The sequence below is a fragment of the Tursiops truncatus genome, chromosome 7 (genome assembly GCF_011762595.2).
Source record: "Tursiops truncatus isolate mTurTru1 chromosome 7, mTurTru1.mat.Y, whole genome shotgun sequence".
NCBI lineage: Eukaryota > Metazoa > Chordata > Mammalia > Artiodactyla > Delphinidae > Tursiops > Tursiops truncatus.
The window spans coordinates 57588037-57612282 of NC_047040.1; the positions used below are offsets into that span (position 1 = coordinate 57588037).

At 40.8% G+C, this 24246-nt stretch overlaps 2 protein-coding genes across 8 annotated transcripts in view; both read left to right on the forward strand.

The window, feature by feature from the left end:
• The first annotated feature begins 642 nt into the window (after positions 1-642).
• ATP5MC3 (ATP synthase membrane subunit c locus 3) lies at positions 643-4632 on the forward strand. The gene is made up of 5 exons (XM_004327837.4): positions 643-754; positions 942-1053; positions 2251-2328; positions 3217-3410; positions 4104-4632. The coding sequence occupies exons 2-5, from the start codon at positions 1015-1017 to the stop codon at positions 4216-4218; spliced, it is 426 nt and encodes a 141-aa protein (XP_004327885.1). The 5' UTR covers positions 643-754; positions 942-1014; the 3' UTR covers positions 4219-4632.
• A 9900-nt stretch (positions 4633-14532) lies between these two features.
• Positions 14533-24246, forward strand: part of ATF2 (activating transcription factor 2) — an 87933-nt gene continuing 78219 nt past the window's right edge. For 3 of the 7 annotated variants that reach the window (XM_033859995.2, XM_033860000.2, XM_033859999.2), the window contains exons 1-2: positions 14547-14690; positions 23466-23566. Coding sequence is in view for 2 of the 7 variants with exons in the window: in XM_073807545.1 (XP_073663646.1) it covers positions 23547-23566 (20 nt within the window). In the remaining 5 variants the exon portion in view is untranslated. Of the gene's footprint in view, positions 14691-22888; positions 22971-23465; positions 23567-24246 lie in introns of those variants that run through there. The other 4 variants (XM_073807546.1, XM_073807545.1, XM_033859998.2 and 1 more) reach the window with 4 other exon arrangements.

Sequence of the window (24246 nt, forward strand, 5' to 3'; positions counted from 1 at the left end):
TGGGTCAGTTTTGAAAAAACTCAGACTTTCTTTAGTCCCTGGCCCTACATGAAAAAACATTTACAATCCCTTAATTCTCCCAACCATGGGTCTGGGATTGAAAAACCGACCTGCCTCACTTTACCAAGAGGCAATTTTGTGCCCAAGTCACTAAGCTCTTAGATCTATTCATTTGCTTATTCCTTTGTCCCAGTAGGTCAGGCCCACTTTCACCCAAAAGATTATTCCAGACTCTGGAACCTTTTCCAGATTCCTTTAAAGAAATGTATTTTCACTTTGCTGGGAACCCTAATTGCTTCTGCCAAGCAGAGAATGAACCGTTTCCCCACACTGAGTCCCATTTCACAGAGGAGAATGACCAGGAAGGGAGCTCCTCTATGAAAGGAACCTAGAAACTGATAAAAGGCCAAATCTCATCAACTGAAAGACAAAGTCCCACTATCCTCCGACCAGCCTAGATCAAAGGCGAAACAACTTGTTCGGTTCTCTCTGCCTGGGCTGGTCTTTATTTCTTCTTTTTGTCTCCCCGCCACCCTCTGCTCCTCAGTCCGTCTCCGGGCGGTTGTCGCTGCCTTTCCCGACTGGTTACCAATAAAGTTGTTACACAGTGACCTTGAGCGTCTTCCCAGCTGTACCCGATTCCCCGCCTTCTGCATCCGGGTGCCGCGGCGCGGATAAGAGCCGGACCGCGCCTGCGCACCCAGCCCCATTCCTTCGACCTCTGCTGACTCGGCCGCTGCCACCTCCTGGGAAGGTAAGCGGAGGGTGCGGGAGCCGGACCTGGCCGAGGTGGAGCCGCGCCCAGGAGGGACCCATTCATTCTGCTGTCGCCTCGCTTGGCACGGGACCCGAGCTGACCGCGTGCACGGGAGCCCGCGGGACCTGGGTGGAAGGACGGGCCCTCGGAGGGCACTTGACCTTAAGCCTCTTTGCCTCCGCAGAGAGGAAGCGGGAGAGGAGCCCTAGCCGCTTGTCACCCAAGTCCTCCAGCCGCGCCGCCCCGAAGAGTGCAAGATGTTCGCCTGCGCCAAGCTCGCCTGCACCCCAGCTCTGGTGCGTAGCCCAGGCTGGGCCGGGGGCTCGAGGCCCCGACCACTTGGCCCGGGCGTCCACGTTGTTGAACGGGTCACCTCGGGGCAGGACACCCCGCCCTCTCGGGACAGCTCTCCCTAGCCCCATAACCTCTGTGTCCTTTTCTCCCTTTCCTCCTCTTCCTGGGGCTTCTCATTCCGCTCCTTCCCTCCACTCGCGGGGTGGAGAGCCGCCGAGGCCTAGCTGTCAGGCCCAGCTCGGTGTAGGTCAAACCCTCCTTGCCCCTCGTTCCGGAGCGGCCCCCCACCCCACCTCCTCCGACACCCTGTTGGATCGCGGCCTCGCGAGGGTTGGGGTGCAGTGGAGGGTGGAGGGGGCCCCTGAGGCCTAGCGTTGCGGCTGCACTCTCACTTGCTGATCTGTAGGTCAGTCTCGCTGCTGCAGAGGGAGGGACTTTCCTCACCCTGTGTGGGCGGAGGCGGCTGGTGCAGGACCCGAAAATCTCTCCTCCTGCTTCTGGGATGTTATTTCCAAAACCATTTTGGACACTTTTGATGACGTGAAGATCTCGGGGGTTTGTCTTAGAGAATCAGGTCTTGGTTCTGAAGGGGTTTTCTGTGACCTTAATTTAGTGGACACTCAAGGGCGGAGAAGGTGGACTGGAATGTGTCCTTATGGTCAGAGTATTTCAACGATTGTTCTTCCACTGATGTGGAATTGCTTAAGCTGCTTTTTAATTCTGTGATTAATGGACATATAGGAATATCCTAGAAATAGCGGGAGCTCATGTTAACTAATGGGCTATTTAAAATGACACGCTGTTTATAGTGCTGTTGTACCTACTTGTTGATCCACTTAAACTTAACCAAAGAATGTGGGGTGTTTATTGCTGGTTTTCTGATCTGAATTGTGGCGCTACAATAATTGAAATTTTAAAAGCAATACTTATTCTTTTTAACTAATTGTTCTTAGAAGTTTTGTTCAGGATATCACAAATACATTATGAAGCAAGCTTTAAAATTGCATTAACAATTTTATTAAAATTGCTTTGTGCCTTGAAAAATGACCAAACAGACAAGATAAGAATCAATAGAGGAAAGTCATAATTTTTCTTACTCATTTTTGCAGTTTGCCTTTTTAGAATTCATGGTGCAAGAAGGGTCATTGAAGTTTTATCTGTATTTTTACTTAATACATGGAATCTTTTTTCATTAACAGATCCGAGCTGGATCCAGAGTTGCATACAGACCAATTTCTGCATCAGTGTTATCTCGACCAGAGGCTAGGACTGGAGAGGTAAATGTAGTAATAATAGAAATTAAGTAACACTACCAAATAAGCCTTATGGTTTCGATTAAAGTGAAGGGGAAAAACCTCATTAATGAGTGGTCTGAGAGGGTCCTTTCCACCCTTTCATCCAAAAAATTTGCAGAGAATGAGCCAATGAAAGAAACTTCTGTATCCAAAACTTATCCACCTGAATTGGCTAAGAAATATAGTCAGTATATATACTTAAGTATATGGTTTTGAGTTGCCTGTATTTAAGATTATGATAGCAACAGTTACTGAACAGCCTACTCTATTAAAAAGCATATGCAGGGCTTCCCTGGTGGCGCAGTGGTTAAGAATCTGCCTGCCAATGCAGGGGATATGGGTTCGAGCCGTGGTCCAGGAAGATCCCACATGCCGTGGAGCAACTTAGCCCGTACACCACAACTACTGAGCCTGTGCTCTAGAGCCTGCGAGCCATAACTACTGAGCCCACATGCCACAACTACTGAAGCCTGCACACCTAGAGCCCGTGCTCTGCAACAAGAGAAGCCACTGCAATGAGAAGCCTGCTCACTGCAACGAAGGGTAGCCCCTGCTCGCCACAACTAGAGAAAGCCCATGTGCAGCAATGAAGACCCAATGCAGCCAAAAATAAATTAATTAATTCAAAATTAAAAGCATATGCACGTACACCGTTTCTTAATTTTCAAAAACTTTATGCAGTGTGATATTGCTGTTCCTATTCTGCAAGACGGGAATTGTTCTAAGCCCCAGATTTTTCTGTTGTGCCACACCACCTATTCAAACTCAGCTACAAAAATAGAGAAGTGGTTATCATTTTGACAGTACGGTAATTAAAATAGGTAACTGTGATTGCTGATTTGACCTTTGCCTTTATTTCCTGTTCTCTAGAGCTCTACGGTATTTAATGGGGCCCAGAATGGTGTGTCTCAGTTAATCCAAAGGGAGTTCCAGACCAGTGCAGTCAGCAGAGACATTGATACTGCAGCCAAATTTATAGGTGCAGGTGCTGCAACAGTAGGAGTGGCTGGTTCTGGTGCTGGTATTGGCACAGTCTTCGGCAGCCTCATCATTGGTTACGCCAGGTAATTCCTGTTGCCGAATAAACTAGTTTAAAAACATGCTTGAAATAATTGGAAACTTAGGAAACTAGTGAAATCATCATAGCTACTTTGTATTAAGTGCCTGTCTGTGTCTTGCATTATACTTTGAGGTCTTTGCATGCAGTTATCTCACTGCTCCCAACACGCCTTGGAGAAACACTGGTTTACCTGTGAAGGACTAGAGACACAGAGGTTATACGGCTTGCCCAAAGTCAAAGCCAGTGTCAGAAAATAAATTATAACTCACTTTGACTTCAGAGTCTGCACTCTTTAATTTTTAAGTTGTAGTGGGAATATAATTAAGAGAGCTCATGCTTTAAAAATATCAGCTTCCGTTTTATTACTTAAGACCTTATTTTTAAACTAACAAATCTTAAAAAGTATAGAACATACTTTCATGGGAATAAGAAGAATGTCAGAATCCCTCAAAATGGATGAAGACTAACCACTTATATTGATATAGAGAGACAGTGCCTCCCTTTCCCCATATGATTAGGAATGAGGAGAAAGGAATGTCAAAGGCAGAACCAAAAGAGAACTAGGCAAAACACTGTTCCAGTACTTTCCAATTTACAAAGATCCTCATGCTAGTAATCTGGTTTTTTAACATTTACCAACCATGTTAAAATTCAAATAATATTTCAAAGTAACAATGATATGTGTTGTCTCTTTTAGAAACCCTTCGCTGAAACAGCAGCTGTTCTCATATGCTATCCTGGGATTTGCCTTGTCTGAAGCTATGGGTCTCTTTTGTTTGATGGTTGCTTTCTTGATTTTGTTTGCCATGTAACAGAAATTACTGCTGGAAATGTTGGCATTCATGTTAATTACAGATGTAATTCTGTGTATCTTACTGTGACTCCAAAAACTGTAGCATTGGTGTCATGAAAATGTACGTTATTTCCAAAGTCATTAAAGATGAAAACTTTAATTTTTGCTGTGATTTGTACTTACCTAATTTAAATTTAGATCATCACAAAGAAGAACATGTATTCAGGCAGAGGCTGTACAAGTCAGAGGAAACTACTGCAGTTGCCCTGGTGATGGAAAAGATCCTAATGTAATTTTTATGGGAATTCTTTTATATAGTGTTCTGAACATTGTAAATTATAGGGCTTTTGTTTATTCGTGTAAAGGGGAAATGTTTGAGTGCTTTGAGCTTCTATGAAATATGATTAATTAAATCAAGATATTAATTACTCAAGATGGTTTTGTGTTTTTAAGGGCTAATAACGTGAATTACAATACTTGGAAGCAGGATCACCTTCCAGGACTAACCTGGCTGGTCTTAACACAGCTGGATCTAAAAATAAATCATGTCGGGTTTTTAGGAATTGAAGCCTTATTAAATGGGTGTTGGGATTAGGGAGGTGATTTTTACTTTTCAGTAGGTCTCACGTTAAGCAGTTGTGTGTCTATAGTGAATCTTATCTGTCTTCTAAGAAGAAACTCAATCTAACTAGCAGCTAGTTTCTTGCTTAAACAAGGCTCTCATTAAAAACCAAATATCAAAAAGTAAACTGAATTTAAATTTAAAGCCAAAAGTTGCTAAAGCATTGCTCATCTTTGATACCAACAAATGTTTATAATAGCCTTGGGAATGACAATTGGTTCAATAGTATTCTGTTTCTAATACTACATGTTGCTTATTGGTCAAATTTTGCCTATTAAAATGAAGAAAGGGGTGCTACTATAGAAAGACTGAGCTTTCCCCCTAGCAAATATATTGTACCATTACATTATTTGTCATCACAGTTTCAGGGTTTCTATAAAAGGTTAGGCTGACAGTTGGAAAGCTTCATTTTATTCCTTTAATCCCTTCTGCCTAATTTGATTTCAGTTAAGAGCCGTCAGCTACAAGGGTTTGTCAAAGTGCAGTGGGAAGACCCATCTCCATCAGAATCACCTAGGATGTCTAAAGTACAAATCCCTACGCTCCAGACCTACTGAATTAGAGTCTTTGGCCTTGAAACTCAGCCATCTGCATTTTTAAAAAGGTTTCTCAGGTAATTTTTGAGCACATTATTTGAGGATCACTAACTTATCTGTATCCTTCCCACTCTCTATAAAGTGTCAGAAACACTAAAGAGCTAGAGCTACTACCACTTTCTGGTTGGTTAATCACCTAGTCTATGTTACATAATTTCCTGGAACCTTCACCTTTTTCTTAAAAGTACTACTCAGTATTTGAATTTAGCAATGTAAAGAAGTATTACATGTATTATATGACCTAGCAATTCCGCAGCTTGGTATATACACAAAAGAATTACAGGCATTCAACAAAAACTATATACAGATGTTCATAGCAGCACTATTCACAATAGCCAAAAGGTAGAGACAACCAAACTGATGTTTGGATAAACTGATGATAAAATGTGGTATATCCATATAATGGAATATTATTCAGCCATAGAAAAGAATGACGTACTGATGAGCGTTACAACATGAGTGAACCTTGAAAACATGAAAGTGAAAGTGCTTTCACTTGGCTAAGTGAAAGAAGCCAAGCACAAAAGGCTGAATATTTACATGAAATATTCAGAATACACAAATCTGTAGAGACAGGGGAATTCCTTGGTGGTCCAGTGGTTAGGACTCTGCGCTCTCACCACCGAGGACCCAGGTTCAATCCCTGGTTGGGAAACTAAAATCCCACAAGCTGCGCAGTGCCACCAAAAAAAAAAAAAAAAGTCCATAGAGACAGTAGATTAGTGGTTACTAAAGGCTAGTGGGAGTAGAGATTGGGAAGTAACTGCTTAATAGGTGTGGGAGGTCCTTTTGGGGTAACCCGTGTTCTGGTGATGGTTGTACAACATTGTGAATGTACTGAATTGTACACTTTAAAATGGTTAAAAGAAAATACATATCTTACTACAATTTACAAAGAAGTACTGCACAATTAACACAAAGTCCATAGTGTAAAATCATATGACATTTTTTAAGTCCTAGGGAAATACTTAGATTAACCAGTCCTCTGTTACAAGTTCATTTTAGGCCAAACAAACAAAAAACCTGCTCTTACTGCTGGTTTGGTGTTTAAAGAGGCCTGAAACATTGATTCTGGAACAGGTTTCTTATAAGACATGCCCTTAGCTGAGGATATCCCCTGAGAATGAAAAGGAAATTGTGCTGTGGCTGCCTGGCTTCCAAGTTACTGAGGAAAAAAGAATTCTTTAGAAAATCAGTATAACTTAGAAGTATAACCACAGGCGATCTTACCTTACTTGGAGTAACAAGTTTCTGACGTTGAAAGTACATCACTAGAATACATCTATTTGACAGCAGAAATGTTTATTGTACGCCATTTTTGCAGCAAGTACTACCAGCCTTATAAGCAAATATTAATGGTGTATGCTTTTCACTAACTTCTTAGTTTCTGAACAGAGGCCAATAAAGATATTTTTGCATTGAAGACCAAATGAGTTTTCCATGTTGATAAGTTTGGTCTGTTTAAAAACTCCAAGAGACAAGAGCACCCAAGAGTGGTAGAGTGCTAATTCATCTATTTATTTAGAATACCTAAAGGTATTTCAGATTTCCAGGCATACTTCTTATTTGGTAACATGTTGTTACCTTTCTTCATTGCAGGAATGTGGTATTTTTAATGCCTTTGGGATTAACCCAAAATACAGATTTGAGTATGAAGTGTATGTTTGAACTAAAGAAAAACTTGTCATCTAGCCCCAAACACTAGACATGTATGGAAATAACTAAAACTCAAAGTAGAATGGTGAGTTCCAGAAGAGTGGCAGGAAGTACTAAGATGTTCAGGGGAGTAGAAAGAGTTTTCTAGCAATGGAATCACATGAAGAAGAGTTATTTTTCTACAAATTAATACAAACCTTGAACTGGTGGAATGAAGAAAGGCCAGAATAAGAGGGTATCTTAGCTAGTGAAAGCATGTGGTAAGGTTCGGGAGAAACAAGGAGCTGCCTGGGTATGGAAGGGAAATAGTGTAAGATAAGGCTGCAGAGGTAAACAGGGGCCAAATTATGTAATTTGTCAGATGTAAAAGTGTGGGTTTTATTCATTTGACCACAGCCAGCCATTGAAGGTCCAGAGCCAAGGAAGTTTAATACAAGAACAGTGTAGGATAGACCGGAGGCAGTAATGGTCAGTGGTTGCTATAGTAGCTTTGCTGAGAGGCAACGAGGGTCCAGTCTAGGATGGCGGCAATGAGTACTTTTTTTTAAAAGAGTCTACAAAAGTTGTATCAGTAGGATTTGATGGGAACCAGTTGGAGGAGGAGAGGGTATGTGCATCAGATAAGTGCCATTCCCTATCCTAGTGACTTTGTATACTATGTCATTTAACTTTCATGACAACCATGCAAAATTGGGATTGGTTTCCAAGATGTAGAGTAAAAAGGCTGAGAGGAGTTAAACAGTTCCCCAAATTACATAGCCATTAAGTGGCAAAGTCAGGATCCAAATTCAGGTCATCTTTGATTGCAAAGCCCATGCTTTGATTTTTAGTATGATTATCTTAGGGATGACAAGGAAAAAGTTGATTTGGGGGAAATTGGTATGTTGTTTTGTTACAGAATTCTAATACAAGATTGAAGCATACTCCTGAAGAGAGACTTGTGGGCTTGAAAAGGGGAAAGGTATGGTATATGATACAGAGTACATGTGAATAAAAGAAGTGCAGAGCAGGAGTAAGGACAGTGACCACTTGTGCCCAAGGGAAGTCAAGGACTCAGAAAAGACCTGAGAAGACCTTATGTTTACACATCAGGTTGATCCTTAGCACAGAGACAGCCTACAACAATAAATAAAAATAATAAAAAGTGCAAATCTTGGGGAAGAAGGAGAATCTGATTTCCAGAGATCCCACATTATTAGATTCAAATGTCCAGTTTTCAGCAAAAAATATCACAAAATATTCAAAGAAACAGGAAAGTGTGGTTCGTTAAAAGGAAAAAAAGATCAACAGAATCTGCCCCTGAAAAAGACCTGATGGCAGATCTGCTAGGCAAAGACTTTTAAACAACTGTCTTAAAGATGATCAAAGAACTAAAGGAAGATGTGGAGAAAGTCAAAAAAAGAAAAGTATGAACTTTCTGATTTCAAAACTTACAAAAGCTACAGTAATCAAAGCTGTGTGGTGCTGGCATAAAGATAGACATAATAGACCAATGGAATAGAATAGAGAGCCCAGAAATAAACCCTTGCATATATGGCCAAATAATATTTTTACTCTTTTTTTTTTTGGTATAGGATAGTTGATTTACAATATTGTGTTAGTTTCAGGTGTACGGCAAAGCGATTCAATTATTTTTTTCAGATTATATTCCATTATAGGTTATTACAAGGTATTGAATATAATTCCATGTGCTATATAGTAAATCCTTGTTGCTTATCTGTTTTATGTTCAGTAATTTGTATCTGTTAATCCCATACTCCTAATTTGTCCCTTCTTCCCTCCCTCTCCCCTTTGGTAACCATAAGTTTGTTTTCTATGTGAGTCTGTTTCTGTTTTGTATGTAGATTCATTTGTATTGTTTTTTAGATTCCACATATAGGTGATATCATATAGTATTTGTCTTTCTCTGTCTGACTTCACTACGTATAATATTCTCTAGGTCTATCAATGTTGCTACAAAAGGCAATATTTCATGCTTTTTTATGGCTGAGTAATATTTTTTTGTAAAATAATTTTTGACAAAAACGCTAAGACCATTCAATGGAGAAAGGACAGTCTTCAGCAAATGATACTGGGAAAACTGGCTATCCACATGCAAAAGAAAAAAGCTGGACCCTTATTTAACACTGTATACAAAAATTAACTCAAAGTGGATTAAAGACTTAAATGTAAGACCTAAAATTATAAAACTCTTGGAAGAAAACAGGGCAAAGTTTGCAGGACATTGGATTTGGCAATGATTTCTTGAATATGACACCAAAGGCACAGGCAACAAAAGAAAAATTAGATAAATTGGACATCATGAAAATTTAAAAAAATTTGTGCAATAAGAAAACCATCAACGGAATAAAAAGGCAATCCACAGAATGGGAGAAAATATTTGTAAATCATATATCTGATAAGGGATTCATATCCAGACATATAGAGTACTCCTGAAACTCAACAACAAAAAAAACAACCCAATTGAAAAATGACCAAAGGACTTGAATAGACATTTCTCCAAAAAAAAAGATAGTCAAATGGCTAACAAGCACATGAAAAGATGCTCAACATCACTAATCATTAGGGAAATGCAAATCAAAACTACAATGAGATACCACCAAGCACCCACTAGAATAGCTACTATCAAAGAAAAATGGAAAATAACAAATGTTGGCATTGATATGGAGAAAATGGAACCCCTGTGCACAGTAAGTAGGAATGTAAAATGGTATGGCTGCTGTAGAAAACAGTATGGTGTTCCTCAAAAAATTAGAAATAGAATTACCATATGACCCAGCAATTGCACTTCTGGGTATATACTCAAAAGAATCGAAAGCAAGGTCTTGAAGAGATACTTGTACACCCATAGTCATAGCAACGTTGTTCACAATAGCTAAAATGGCAACCCAAGTGTCATCGATGGATGAATGGATAAACAAAATGTGGTATATACATACAGTGGAATATTTTTCAGCCTTAAAAAGAAGGAAATTCTGACACATGCTACACTGCAGATGAACCCTGAGGACATTATGCTAAGTGAAATAAGCCTGTCACAAAAAGACAAACACCATATGTTTTCACTTATATGAGGTACTTAGAGTAGTCAAAATCATGGAGACAAAAGATAGAATTGTGGTTGCTAGGGGCTGAGGTGGGGGAAATGAGGGGGACGGGCAGCTATAGTTTAATGGGTATAGAGTTTTGTTTACTAGATGAGAAGAGTTATGGAGATGGATGGTGGTGATGGTTGCACAACATTATGAATATATTTATTATAATATGACTGAAATGTACACTTAAAATGGTTAAGATGGTAAATTTTGTGTGTATTTTATCAAAATTTTTTTAAAAGAGGGGGGATCAAGGGCTCAGAGGTTGCAATAAGGTTGAAGATCCATTTCAGTAAGCACCAAAAACTAGACAACTTTTTTAAATTTCAGAGTTCAGATCTTAGAAGTAAGGTAGGTCCAAGGAATGACCAAATTTTGTGGTCAAGTTGTTAAGCGGCTAAAGTTGGGTAGAAATTAATGTCCTTGAAGTTAAGTTTAAGGAGAGATTGTAGAGAAATGGGAAATAACATTTAATAACCAAATAAACTATCTCATGCTTCTACTGCAAGTTTTAAAGTCTGTTTGATAGGCTTCCCTGGTGGCGCCACTGGTTGAGAGTCTGCCTGCCGATGCAGGGGATACGGGTTCATGCCCCGGTCCGGGAAGATCCCACATGTCGCGGAGCAGCTAGGCCTGTGAGCCATGGCTGCTGAGCCTGCACGTCTGGAGCCTGTGCTCTGCAGCGGGAGAGGCCACAACAGTGAGAGTCCCGCGTACCGCAAAATTGTGTTTGATAATTTTAGCCAATATGGTTTGTTTTGCATGTTAAGTAAGGAGAAGTTTGTATTATTGCAGTACTATCCTCACAAAGCCTTTTAAAATATGATTTCTACACATGAAATTATAAATGAGTTGTTGAATTCTCTACATGCTGAGCATATATAAATTGCATAATTTCATGCTGTTGCTCTACTGCTAATACTATGGACTTAAGACTCTAACACATAGTTCATCAATTACTTGCCCAATCCTTTACATTATTAGGGGAAAAAATTATTTTTTTTCAGATCTAATACCATTCTCCTCTGCCTCAACAAACATAGCAACATTATGCCTTAGTTTGCTTTGCTGGTTGACAAGTAGTAGTGAAAATTTGTCATAGTATAGGATTTATAAAAAACGATAGTATCTTTTAAATAGTTTTTTAAAAAGTATTGGTAGATAGCATGCATTTATTTATACTTCTCTCTTTCCTCCACCTATCCCTATCCTACACTTCCCTCACACACACACACACACACACACACACACACACACACACAAGCTTACTTGTGCATTCTCCTGTAGGTTTTCTGGTGATGTGTATATCATAATTTACTAGAGCATTGCTACTCAAAGTGATGTCCATGGATCAGCACCATTGGCATCACCTGGGAGCTTGTTAGAACTATAGGTTCTGTAGCCTCGCATCAGATCTTTTGAATCAGAATCTGAATTTTAACAAGGAACCCAGGTGATCTGTATATACATAAAACTCAAAGTTTACAGTGCTTCTCAAAGAAGTACTACCAGAATACTATGATTCCCGGCATGTCATGACTCAGACTCCTTATCTTTCAAAAAGCTGTCAACTCGTTCATTGGAAGACTTGTTTCCTCCTCCCTATTGCAATGTACTGCTAATCCAGTGATTCTTAAAGTGTGGTCTGAGAATTCTGAGGGCCCCAAGAGCCTTTCAGGGAGTTCATGAGGTCCTCCCTTTTCCATTTACATAGTTCTGTGAGGCTAGATTTTCATCATACACTTCAACCAAAACATATTGCAGCAGATCAAATGCAGAAGCAGATACAATAATGCAACTATCTTCTACTAAGCCATGACATAACGATTTGCAAACATGAAAACAATGTCATTCTTCTGTTTTTGTTTTAGAAAATATAATTATTTTTCCCCAAAGTGTTATTTATGTTAAGATGTTGTTATCAGGTGTAGGGTCCCAAAGTCAAAAAGTTTGAGAACCACTGGTCTAATCTGTCAGTGAGAAAACAGGCTGCAATACACATCTCACTTACAAATCAATAGAAATGTCAATTTTGTAAATTGAGGGTAACCTGTCTCCCTAGGTCATATCCTTTCAGCTATCAATCTGTTTATAATCTCTAAAAATTGGCACAGGTTCTTGGCAAGAATCTGTACTTCTTTCTCCCAAATGATTTAAGTACTCTATCTCCTCTTATATGTTTTGTAACTTAGAGCTTCTTTCTCAAAGGAGCTTAAATTTTGAAGAGAGAGGGCTTCCCTGGTGGCGCAGTGGTTGAGAGTCTGCCTGCTGACGCAGGGGACACGGGTTCGTGCCCCGGTCCGGGAAGATCCCACGTGCTGCGGAGCGGCTGGGCCCATGAGCCATGGCTGCTGAGCCTGCGCGTCCGGAGCCTGTGCTCTGCAACGGGAGAGGCCACAACAGTGAGAGGCCCGCGTACCGCAAAAAAAAAGGCCTATCTACTTTGAAATGCCATGACATTTATAACTCATTTGCGCACATTTTAGTGAATATATTCTAGACCGAGCAATCTGTGATCTGTCAGTCACACGTTTTGTCCATCACCATGTTCATCATCAGTAATCTGAACTGCTGAGGTTTTAATAATCAGTGCTACACTACACTAACACTACTACAATGTTACTAATGTTATGTAGAGATGGTACTTTCATTTTAACTTGAGGCATAAACAGTGTCAATTCGGCTTCTTTCAGGGCTCTTGAGTAATGAAATTAGTTTTAAAAGAGGGGTGAGTTGGCTCACATACATGTATAGAGGCCAGAAACCTGCTAAAAGGTCCAGTGCCATTACAATGTCACTTTTATGGCAGATACCATTATTGAACTGTAGGTTCATTAACTCTCAAATACTATGCCCCACAATCTAACAACAATTTCAGTTTCATTTGAGTTTGGAGATAACGTTTGAGTGCATTTAATGTTCATATGTAAACTTAATACATAATTTTGCTATAGACTAGAAATCATCACTTAATAAGTGGAAAACAAGGCACTGAAAAAAACGTGCTTTTTTAAAAAAATAATTAATGCAAATTTTCGCAGGGTCCCCATCATACTTTTCAAGGGCGCTAGGGTGTATTTATTGAACAATCAATATCCCTACCTTTAACATTCGAAACATTTAAGTTGTAAAGAGAATCATAGAACAACATTAAGAAATATTTTCAGCACTTCTCTTTGTTTGTAGGAATGTATCTGTGTCAACTGAAGAGCAATAAATACGGTCTTTTTTGTCCTTTATGTTAATCAAATGATTAGCTCCCCCGCCCCGCATTCTTTTTAAACAGCTACTTTCAAAGCTTGACAGTTATTTCCTAGGCATTGCATCGGCCTATTAAGCAGTAGGACAGTATTACGGAAAGAGTGCTATTTCTACGCCGTATTAATTTGGTGTCCTTTGGTCCTCTCAAGTGTTAATACGGAGTTGCTGATGTTTTAAAGGTTTGGAATTCTCTCTACTAAAATTGATATTTTTTATCTATAACTGCTAAGTAAAGGAAAATTGATAAAATAGGATACACCATAATATGGAGGATTTTCCTCTTGCACTATTTTAAGTTAGGGAGATATAGTGGAAGGCACTGTATTTCCTTTTAGTAAGTTACTTAGAACATAATTGTATGCTAACATCATACACTGTACTGGGCGCTGAGAGCCGGAGGAATCAGTTCCAGCTACAGCTTAGTAAAATTCGAACAAACGCCATTCATGGTAAAGGCTTATTTCATTTATTTCGGAACTGACATCTTGCTTCCCCGTTTCAGGCGCGTAGGGGGCTTAGGGGGTAATTTCCAGCAAACTCCGCGGCTTCTAAACCGAAGCTCTCCTTCTCAGGCTTCAGTGCAGCCGGAAGGTGGGTTTCGGTGCGCGCCTCCCTACGCTTTACCCTCCTCCCTACCAAGGGCCGGGAAATGACAGCAACGGAAATACCAGGTTTCCGGAGCTGGGCTCAGAGGATTCCTCCTGCTTTCTCTCCCGCCACCGGCAGCCTTCCCAGAGTTCACCTTTCCTCCCTGCACACCATCAACCTCCTCACGCGACCTCAACATCCACCTGCTCCAGCGCCCTACACTCGCGCCCACCTCCAGCCGGCTGCCAATCACAGCCTTCTGCAGCTCCCGGGTACAGAGACGCCACTCTACTAACTCCCTGGTCCCGCCCCCTCCAGAACTGCTTCCCGCCCTTCGGGTTCTGTATCCAATAACCAGCGCCCGAGTATTCTTTGGTTCCCGCCCCCTTCCTTAAGCCTGACTGAACCACCTGATCCGGAGGCGCTCTGTCAGAAGGAAGGCAAGAAGGGGCGTGTGCGTGGAAAGGAGGGGCGCGAGAAGAAAGGAGGGATGTCGGGAGGGGGGCGGAGAGAAGGGTTGTCAGTCCGATCTCGCGAGAGAGGACGGAAGCCTGTGGGAGCCCGTGGCCTTTAAAGTGCGGTTCAGTCCTTTCCTCCAGGGGTGGTTTGTAAACACCGCTGAGCTCGGGTCTCCCCAGCGACCGAAAGAAGCATGAACTAGTGACCTGGAAAGGTGAGTAGTGATGAGGAGAGGGCCGCAGGACTGGAGACTGTAGGGATACAGAGAAAGAAGGCACTAACATGGCGACGTCGCTCACCATAGTCCCCACCCCCCGCTTCCCATCACCTCGGGCGCTCCTGCCCGTGCCTGGCCCTCGGGGCGGCTGTGGCTGTGCTGCAGCTTTAGCGGCCCGCGCGGCGTCGGCTTCGGAAGCCCGGCCGAACAGGCCGGACCGTTAGGTAACTGGCATTTGTTGTTCCGGCCCCTCCCCGCTCGCGCGCTTTCCTGACGAGGAGGAAAAGGGAATAACGGCTCCTCTTAGACCCCTCCCCCTGCTATATCGTCCCCTTGTCTGGTCAGTTTGGAGATCCCTGGGGCACACGTCGGATTTGCCGAGGGTGCAAGGAGAGCCCCCTTCAGTCCTTGGGTTGAACAGGAAGAGGGCCGGCTCTGGTCTCCCCACTCAGTGGTTGGGAACTGTATGTGATGGTGGCGAGGGGGAGGATCAGGAGGCGCGGCAGAAAACAGGGTCAGGGTCTCTGGCTGCGGTGGGAGCTGATGGAACAAATGGTATGCAGAACCTGGGAGCTGGAAGTCTCGGCCTTTTCTGTCCTTTCTGCCCCTTCACACTCCCGCCACCCCCCACTTTTTCAGATGGGGCGGGGCTGAGGTGCGGGTGCAGATTGATTCTGGTATTTTACCCCCTTTTTTTTTTTTTTTTAACCTTCCTGGGTGGACTGCAAACGTTCTGTAGGGAAATCACCTGTGTTTTTTTTTTTAATTGATATCTTGGGGACCAGAGCCGAGAGTGTGTTTTCTGTGTTCGCTGGTTGAACTGACGCTAGAAGGAGGCAGAGGACGGAAGAGATGGGGACTATTTTTGTGCCTTTAAGTGGTATAAAATTGTCTTTGTTTAATGAAGAGTTTTAAAACTGGTCAGGCCAAGAGCAAAACTATTGTGAATATGATGGAGTAAAAGGGGTTACTCCTGATGGACCTTAGGCCTGTTGACTAATCTGTAAATTATTATGTGAAAGTTACAATTTCTTAGGAATTTAAAATTTTGGAGATAGTAACAGTAAATAAATTTAATGTCTATATTTGAAATCAGATCAAAAACTGTTCCTCTGAGCACGTTTTTTGTCCTATCTGAAGAAATTTATAACCACTGCCAGTAATAGTTTTTCTAGGCATAATCGGAAAGCCTATATGCTTGGTCTGTTGTACCAAAACTGTGAAGGTGAGAAGCTTGTTAAAAAGTCATCCCAGTACGGTTAAGTGCCCTGAAAGACAAATGCAATAGCAATGATATTTTGTAATTAAATTTAAATTTGTTACAGTGACTTGAAAAATCCACTGTAAACACTTTTCAAAACTGCAGGAACATCGTCGTAAAGTGTGTTCAAAAATAGAGATGCCCTTCTTCAGATCAAGAAATAAAAAAGTTCATGGGTCTTTAAGGTCATTGATAATTGAATCCTAATCTTTGTAAAATAGTTTGTAAGAATATTCCAAATTTACAGTGCTGTGTATGCTGCTTTCCTAAGACATGTTTAATCTTGTTCTGAGAGGATGCTACTGCCATTAAGTTTTTAATTATTTAAACTATAATATTGTGGTAATTTAGAACATAGGTGTTTGTTTTTTATTGATTTGTTTGTTTATTTATTTATTTTTGGCTGCGTTGGGTCTTCCTTGCTGCACGCGGGCTTTCTCTAGTTGCTGGAGAGAGCGGGCGCTACTCTTCTTTGCGGTGTGCGGGCTTCTCATTGAGGTGGCTTCACTTGTTGCGGAGCACGGGCTCTAGGTGCGCGGGCTTCAGTAGTTGTGGCACGTGGGCTCAGTAGTTGTGACACATGGAATTAGTTGCTCCCCGGCATGTGAGATCTTCTCAGACCAGGGCTTGAACCCGTGTCCCGTGCATTGGCAGGCAGATTCTTAACCACTGTGCCACCAGTGAAGTTCCTAAAATTGCCTCGATTTTAAAGGTCCAACAGGAAAATAACTTTCAGTTTCTGCCTGTTTTAACATTGAATTAAGCATCTCTGTGCATAGATCTTTTGTTTTGAATTATTTCTGTAGATACCAATCTCTATTGAGATTCTAGGTCAAAGGATATAAATGTTTCTACAGTTGCCAAATTTTTGCCTCCCCAAAGAGTTGAGCAAGTTTACACTGTCATCAGAATGTTACTGCATCAACTTTGTCATAATTTTACCAACTTTGGAGTTGTGCTTATTAAAAAAAGTAGGATTACTTAGCTAGGAATTATTATTTTTTTTTGCGCGCTATGCGGGCCTCTCACCGTTGTGGCCTCTCCCGTTGCGGAGCACAGGCTCCGGACGCGCAGGCTCAGCGGCCATGGCTCACGGGCCCAGCCGCTCCGCGGCCTGTGGGATCCTCCTGGACCCAGGCACGAACCCGCGCCCCCTGCATCAGCAGGCGGACTCTCAACCACTGCGCCACCAGGGAAGCCCAGGAATTATTAATGTAAGTGACATTATTTAGAAGTTTTATTTAGTTGACTATATCAGTCTGTAGTTATTTGTCTGCCAGTGATCTGTGTGCTGGGACAGATATGTATATTTCATATTTTCTGTCATTTCACTGATTTTATTTCTCTTAAAGATTACTGAAACTTTTGACATCCAAGTAGCAATAATCCTTAAATTTTCTGCAGTTTTACATAGTTTACACATTGGATGTCTTATGCTAGTTTGTTTTAATATAAGAGCTTCTTTCTGAACTATACATTTGTGAATTATTAAACTTCATAATGACATTCCATATAGGTAACCCTTCAAATAAGGAATGTGTATGTTACAGCCAAATTGACTGTGTTTTTTCCTCAGTATTATCTTCTGGCTCATTGTAAGTATATAATCAATGTCATAGGGTAGTTACTAATCAGGTTGTCATGAGTCTACCACTTATTATCTGGGTCACCTTGGGCAAATCATATAACTTCTCTGTGCCTCAGTTTCCTTATCTTTAAAGATAATACTTAACTCATAGTCTTGTTGTGAACATTCAAATATTTAACGTATATACAATGCTTGAAACAGTGTCAGGAACTTAATGAGTACTCAGTATATGGTATGGTAATTATAATTGTTAAAGTTCATTCAAAAATAATAATAATCCATCACAACCCCAACAGGCATGCATGTGGTGTGGCTTGAAGACTACAGCAGTCATCTATTTGGTAGCTTTGGCAATAATGTTGAGTTTTCCCTAGGAACTTACAATTTGTGGTGGAACTTATAATACTACCTCAGAATTTTCATAAATCCATGTGAGAGAATAGCTTGTAGTTTTTGTTCCATATACATCCCTTCTTCCCAAGTGAGACTTTTTCTATATAAAACTCGTGCAGTATAGCATATCCACATTTTGAGATGGTAAAGTCATGATACTGTGATTTGCATGCATTCCAGTTGTCATTTTCTTCTGCTCCACCAATCCCACTATAAACATTTCTGTGAGACCTTTCATTTCTTCCTCTCTATAGTGGAAGAGATGATTAAATTAAAACATCATACTTCTAATGTTTGTTCTTTTGATTTCTTTACTAATTATTTAATATAAGTATAGCATCATTTCTCAGTCATGGTGTTGAGAGTCACTAGTATCTGTTATCATTGTAAGATAGGTTTTAATGATTGTTGAAGTGTGGATGTTGGATTGAGGGTTACTTCTGAGGTAATATCTCTTTCATTTACCTGAATTTTGATGGACTTTGCATGGTGTGGGGGGAGGTAAGCTTACTAGTGTTGTAATGGGAATTGTACATAATCTGTATCTTATTGCCTTCTTCATGATGAGAAATTATTGATGTACTCCTAAGCGGTGATTATGAATTATTGTAATTCTTGGTGAGCTGTGAGTTTCTATATTACTTTTACAAAGACAAGTTTTTAGTGAGGAAAAGCAATGATCAATAGGTACATTTTATACATCTACCTTGAGCAAAATTAATGCTATGGACACTGTTTTGTATAGCTGATATGATTACCAAATCTAAAATGATGTTATTAGTAAAAACTTTCATTAGCACTGTTCATATTCATAACCATTAATCTGTAAATTCTGTGTATTTATATATTTCTAATGTTCTGTTGTAATTTTAAACTATAAAACAAGAACTTGCTTACCTTAATTCACCTAGGAATTAAAGGTCTGGGAATAATCAAGACTCACGTGAAAAAATGAAGTTTGACTTAAAAATTGGACTACTGATATTATTAAATAATATTTTGATATATTGGGCTGATTTCACTATTCACATACAGTCATCCCTTGGTATCTGTGGGGTTCGGTTCCAGGATCCACTGCAGATGCCAAAATCTGTTGATGCTCAAGTCCCTTATATAAAATGGCACTGTATTTGCATATAACCTAAGTACATCCTCCCATATTCTTTTTTTTTTTTTTTTTTTTGCTGTACGCGGCCTCTCACTATTGTGGCCTCTCCCGTTTCGGAGGACAGGCTCCGGACGCGCAGGCTCAGCGGCCATGGCTCACGGGCCCAGCTGCTCCGCGGCATGTGGGATCTTCCCGGACCGGGGCATGAACCCGTGTCCCCTGCATTGGCAGGTGGACTCTCAACCACTGCGCCACCAGGGAAGCCCTCCCATATTCTTTAAATCGTCTCTACATTACTTATGATACCTAATACAATGTAAATGCTTTGTAAATAGTTGCCAGGCAGGAGGCAAATACAAGATTTGCTTTTTGGAACTTTCTGGAATTTCTTCCCCCCAAATATATATATATATATATATATATATATATTTTTTTTTTTTTTTTGCAGTACGCGGGCCTCTCACCGCTGCGGCCTCTCCCGTTGCGGAGCGCAGGACTCTCAACCACTGTGCCACCAGGGAAGCCCCCCGCCCCCCCAAATATTTTTGATCTGAGGTTTGTTGAATCCGGAGGGCCAACTGCACTCATAGTGTACTTTCATGAATACAGTATTGAGAAAAGTCTGTGATGCTCTTCATGTATCCCATCAACTTTGAGGAATATCATCAAAACTTTGGTATATTCTTGGGAGTTGTGATATGTATGAAGAACATCTGTCATGTCTCCTGTGAGTAGCGAACAATTAAAAACTGCTGCTTTCCTCATTAAAGCGGAACTTATATTTTTCTCACTTTCTTACATTGATGAAGTAAAACATTATATACCAAATAACCTTATGGGATAACATCAAATTCATGGGTTAAAGATTAATGTAAAAATCTTCTGTCTAAAAGTTAAACTATGTAGTGCTCAGCTTCTGGCTTTAAAAATAAAGAAGGTAGTAAGATTTAGATTAATTAAATATTAGGAAAATGTACATTTAAAGTCAAAATACAGTAAAACTTCTAATAAACTGAATAGATACTATATGAGTGCCATGCACTGTACTTGATATATTTTACATATACAGTATTGTTTTCTATTATTATTATTTTTGTGTGTGTGTGTGTGTGTGTGTGTGTGTGGTACGTGGGCCTTTCACTGTTGTGGCCTCTCCCGTTGCGGATCACAGGCTCCGGACACGCAGGCTCAGCGGCCATGGCTCACGGGCCCAGCCGCTCCGCAGCATGTGGGGTCCTCCCCGACCGGGGCACGAACCCGCGCCCCCTGCATCAGCAGGCGGACTCTCAACCACTGCACCACCAGGGAAGCCCTCAATTATTATTTTTGACAATCCTGAAACTAGTATATTTTTTCTTCCTGGAGAGGATAGGAGGTGAAATCATACCATTTAAATTTTTCCTAATTTAGAAACTCAAAGGGGAATGAATTCCTACTGGCTTATAGCTACAGGTTTTCAACTTCTTAGGTTTAAGTTCGTCATTATGACCATATTGCTCTTCCTAGTGTGAGCTCTAGGATCATTTCTTGGCATTTTGTGGCACTTACCAAGATATGAGAAGGAAATTAGAGCACAGAGAAAACTCTGAATCTGTGCGGTTCCTTGGGCTACAAGCCTGTCCTCCTGAGTACATTAGCATTTTTGCTTACTTTATTTTCTATTCCTGTTTCACAAATCACTACAGACTTTGCATCATAAAACAACCCAAATTTATCTCATAGTTTTTGTTTGTCAGAAGTCCAGGTGGGCTCAGCTGGGCCCACTACATAAGGTCTTACTAAGCCAAAATCAGTATGTTAGCAGAGCTGCATTCTTTCTTTCTTTTTGGAGTCTCTGAGGAAGAATCCATTTCCCAGTTCATTTGGATTGTTGACTGCATACAGTTTTAAGACTGAGGTCCTTCTTTCCTTGCTGTCAGCCAGGGCTAGTCTTCACTCATAGAAGTTGAAATGCTTTCAGTGCTGCCCCCTCCAGTAATGTCAGGCAAAGTCTCTCTCATGCTTATCTCTGACTTCTGCTACTGCCAAAAGCTCTCTGACAGAGAAAGTTCTTCACTCTTACTGGCTCATGTGATTAGATTGGCCATCTGGATAACCCAGGATAATCTTCCTATTTTAGAATCTGTGATGATTTTTACATCTGCAAAGTCCATTTTGCTATGTAACATAACCTATTCATAAGTTCCAGGGATTGGGGTGTGGACATTTGTGGGGGGCCATTCTGCCTAGTACACTCATATATATACTCCTGAAAAGAAATTTGATAAACTATGTACTCTTGCACATTTCTAAGTTGATTCCTAAAATATTTCTTCATAAGTTTAGATAGTTGAAAAAAATGTAATTTCTGGCTTTTCAAGATACACCATTCTTTTATAAGTACAGTTGATCCTTAAACAACATGGGTTTGAACTGCATGGATCCACTTATATGTGGATTATTTTCAGTAGGAAGTACAGTTATCCCACAGAGCCATTTGTCCTTTGGATTGCTGCTCCATTCATAGTCCCAAATTTACATTTGTCTAGCTAAATGCCCTGTTCTGGTCCCTTTTCCTTTAAGGAGCAGTCTGTATATAAGACAATTTCGTTGCCAATTTTGAAATGAGAGTCCTTATAGCTTTTGGTATTTGCATCAAAAGTTTTAAACATATTAAGGCTGTTTTGGCCAACCTTATTCAAGGTAAAGTGCAACTCTTCTTTTCAACAGTCTGTGCAATAAGGAAATCTCCAAGTTCCTACTTGGCCCTCATGCATGGGAGCTCAGCCCTCAGGTAAGGGAAGGTCAACTTTCCCTTTAACATCTTGCTCCTGGGATAGCTGCCTTTTCCTAATGCAATTGGTAACTGAACTTTCTGCCAAGTTCTTACCCAATCTCACCTTAGGCACTCCATTACTTACCTAACGGTCCCATGTAATCATTCCTAAGTTTTGTGGACTGCCTAGTGAGTTTATCCTCCTAAACTACAACTATTTAGGTTGTTGCTTTACTCTTATATTGTTACTCTGGTCTTCAGATAGTTTTTCTTCTTCCTCTGTCACCTACAGATTGGTCTTGCATATTTAGAGAAGTCCTTATTAACATTGGTCTTGCTCCTTGGCCACTGGCAGGAGTTTCTGCCTTTGAAAGCTCCCTTCAGTGGACTGATAAGACATCTCTACAAGATATCCAACCATCTTACATTTTAGAATGAGCTGCATATGATGACAGAAACAACTAATTGTCCACCAATATTCATTCTCTTCTTTTTCCTTATTGTAGATGCTCCAGTTTTTTTTTCCAAGCATGTGGTGAAATAAAGAATGTATTTCTCAGCTTCCTTGCTAGCTATGGCCATGTGATTTAAGTTCTGGCCAGAATAGAAGTTTCCTGTAAGATTTCTGAAAAGTATCCTTAAAGGGAGGGTATCTCTCATCTCACCATTTTCCTTCCTGCCATTGATGTGATGGCTAGACCTTGAGCAGTTATTTTAGACTGTGAAGGGGACGCCACATGTTGAGGATGGAAGAACAACAAGACAGAAGGAGCCTGGGTTCCCAATGATCATGGTTCTGGACTGCCTGTGTTCTTGTGAGAGAAATAAACTTCTGACTCATTTAAGCCATTGTTATTTTGAGTTTTCTCACAGCTGAACCTAATCCTAACTGATACAGGCATAAAAAAGTCATTTCCAAATAAGAAGCACATAAACAGTTGTGTGAAGCACACTGGCACAAGAAGAGCCATTAACCTTCACTCTTAAGAATTTTGACGCTCAAGATTCAGCGCTGCCGTTTCGCGGATCAGCTGTGACTACCTCTTCCTTCTGTTATATTAAAAAGTTTTATTTTTCCCTTTTCACCAAGATTCCATTGCCGTGCTTCCATCTTTGAAACTGTTACACATCTGATAGGTGGCAGTGTGCCAGGAGTTTTGGGAGGCCACAAGGTAAACATCTTCCTGGAGCATTAAAGATTTTGCAGGGAACCTTAATTTTTATACTAAAAAATAATGGAATAGAAGGCAAAATACACATGCATTTTAAAATATAAAATAAACATTTACAAATTTTTGTAGTGGAGTTATTTATTTAAATTTATTTATTTATTTTTGGCTGTGTTGGGTCTTCGTTGCTGCGTGTGGGCTTTCTCTGGTTGTGTTCATTGCACTGCGTGGGCTTCTCATTGCCATGGCTTCTCTCGTTGCAGAGCACGGGCTCTAGGCGCGTGGGTTTCAGTAGTTGCAGCAGGCGGGCTCAGTAGTTGTGGCACCCGGGCTTAGTTGCTCCACCGCATGTGGGATCTTCCCAGACCAGGGCTCGAACCCATGTCCCCTGCATTGGCTGGCGGATTCTTAACCACTGCGCCACCAGGGAAGTTCCTGGAGTTATTTAGATTTTGCAGAGTAATGAATTTGCTCTTTTCTGCTTCTCCTTTGCGCTAGGGATACTTAGATGGAAACTTGAGAAGCACTGCTTACTTGATTGGAGTTGAGGGATTCCTGGCAGAAGAGTAAATAAAGCTCATGGCCCACCAGCTAGAAAGGTAAGAAATTTTAAGCTTTTGCTGCAAAAGTGGTCTTTTATTTTGTGATTGTCTCTCAAATATTATTAAGTTCAAGAGGTGTTTCCATACGGTAATCCTCAGAATGCTAGTTGTCCTACCATATTGATAATGTTCAGTAAAAGAAATTTCTAAGGTTCAGCAAATTTGGAAATATCCTTTTGGAGCTACAGTGCATAACAGCATGTAAAAGCACACTGAAGACTACATAAAAGTATGTAATTTTGTTTAACTCAGAGGGTCCTAAACTTGTCTGACTAGGGAGCCCTCTGTAGCAAAGAGTTCCAATATGAAAGTCCCAACTCTCCTAGGATTTTGTAAGGATTAACTCCTACCCTCTTGCATGTGCTCGATAAATATTTATTGACTGAATAAGTAAATGAGACATCCGAATTTCAGGGTAGGGGGATAGTGGATGGAGGAAGATCAGAGGTGAGTGGTATTAACTAAGAAAGGAACAGATGAGTGGGAAGTAAGAGCACTCTAGACTGAGAGAGGGAGCTGCCTAACTACAGCCAAGAGATCAAGGTATCATTAAGACTGGGGTGGGTGTCAGAGGTCAGTCCACGCAAGGGTCTGCAGACAGTGTTAAGGATTAGAAGCCTTATCATAAGAACATGTTTTTCCGTAACTTGTCCTTTCCTCTGATTTTGACTGGCACT

What these genes read in the sequence shown, in the direction of transcription:
- ATP5MC3 (XM_004327837.4), top strand. Translation starts at nt 1,015, where the DNA reads ATGTTCGCCTGCGCCAAGCTCGCCTGCACCCCAGCTCTG. An exon ending in TCGCCTGCACCCCAGCTCTG is followed by an intron (nt 1,054 to 2,250) that starts GTGCGTAGCCCA and finishes TTTCATTAACAG; the next exon opens with ATCCGAGCTGGATCCAGAGT. An exon ending in CAGAGGCTAGGACTGGAGAG is followed by an intron (nt 2,329 to 3,216) that starts GTAAATGTAGTA and finishes CCTGTTCTCTAG; the next exon opens with AGCTCTACGGTATTTAATGG.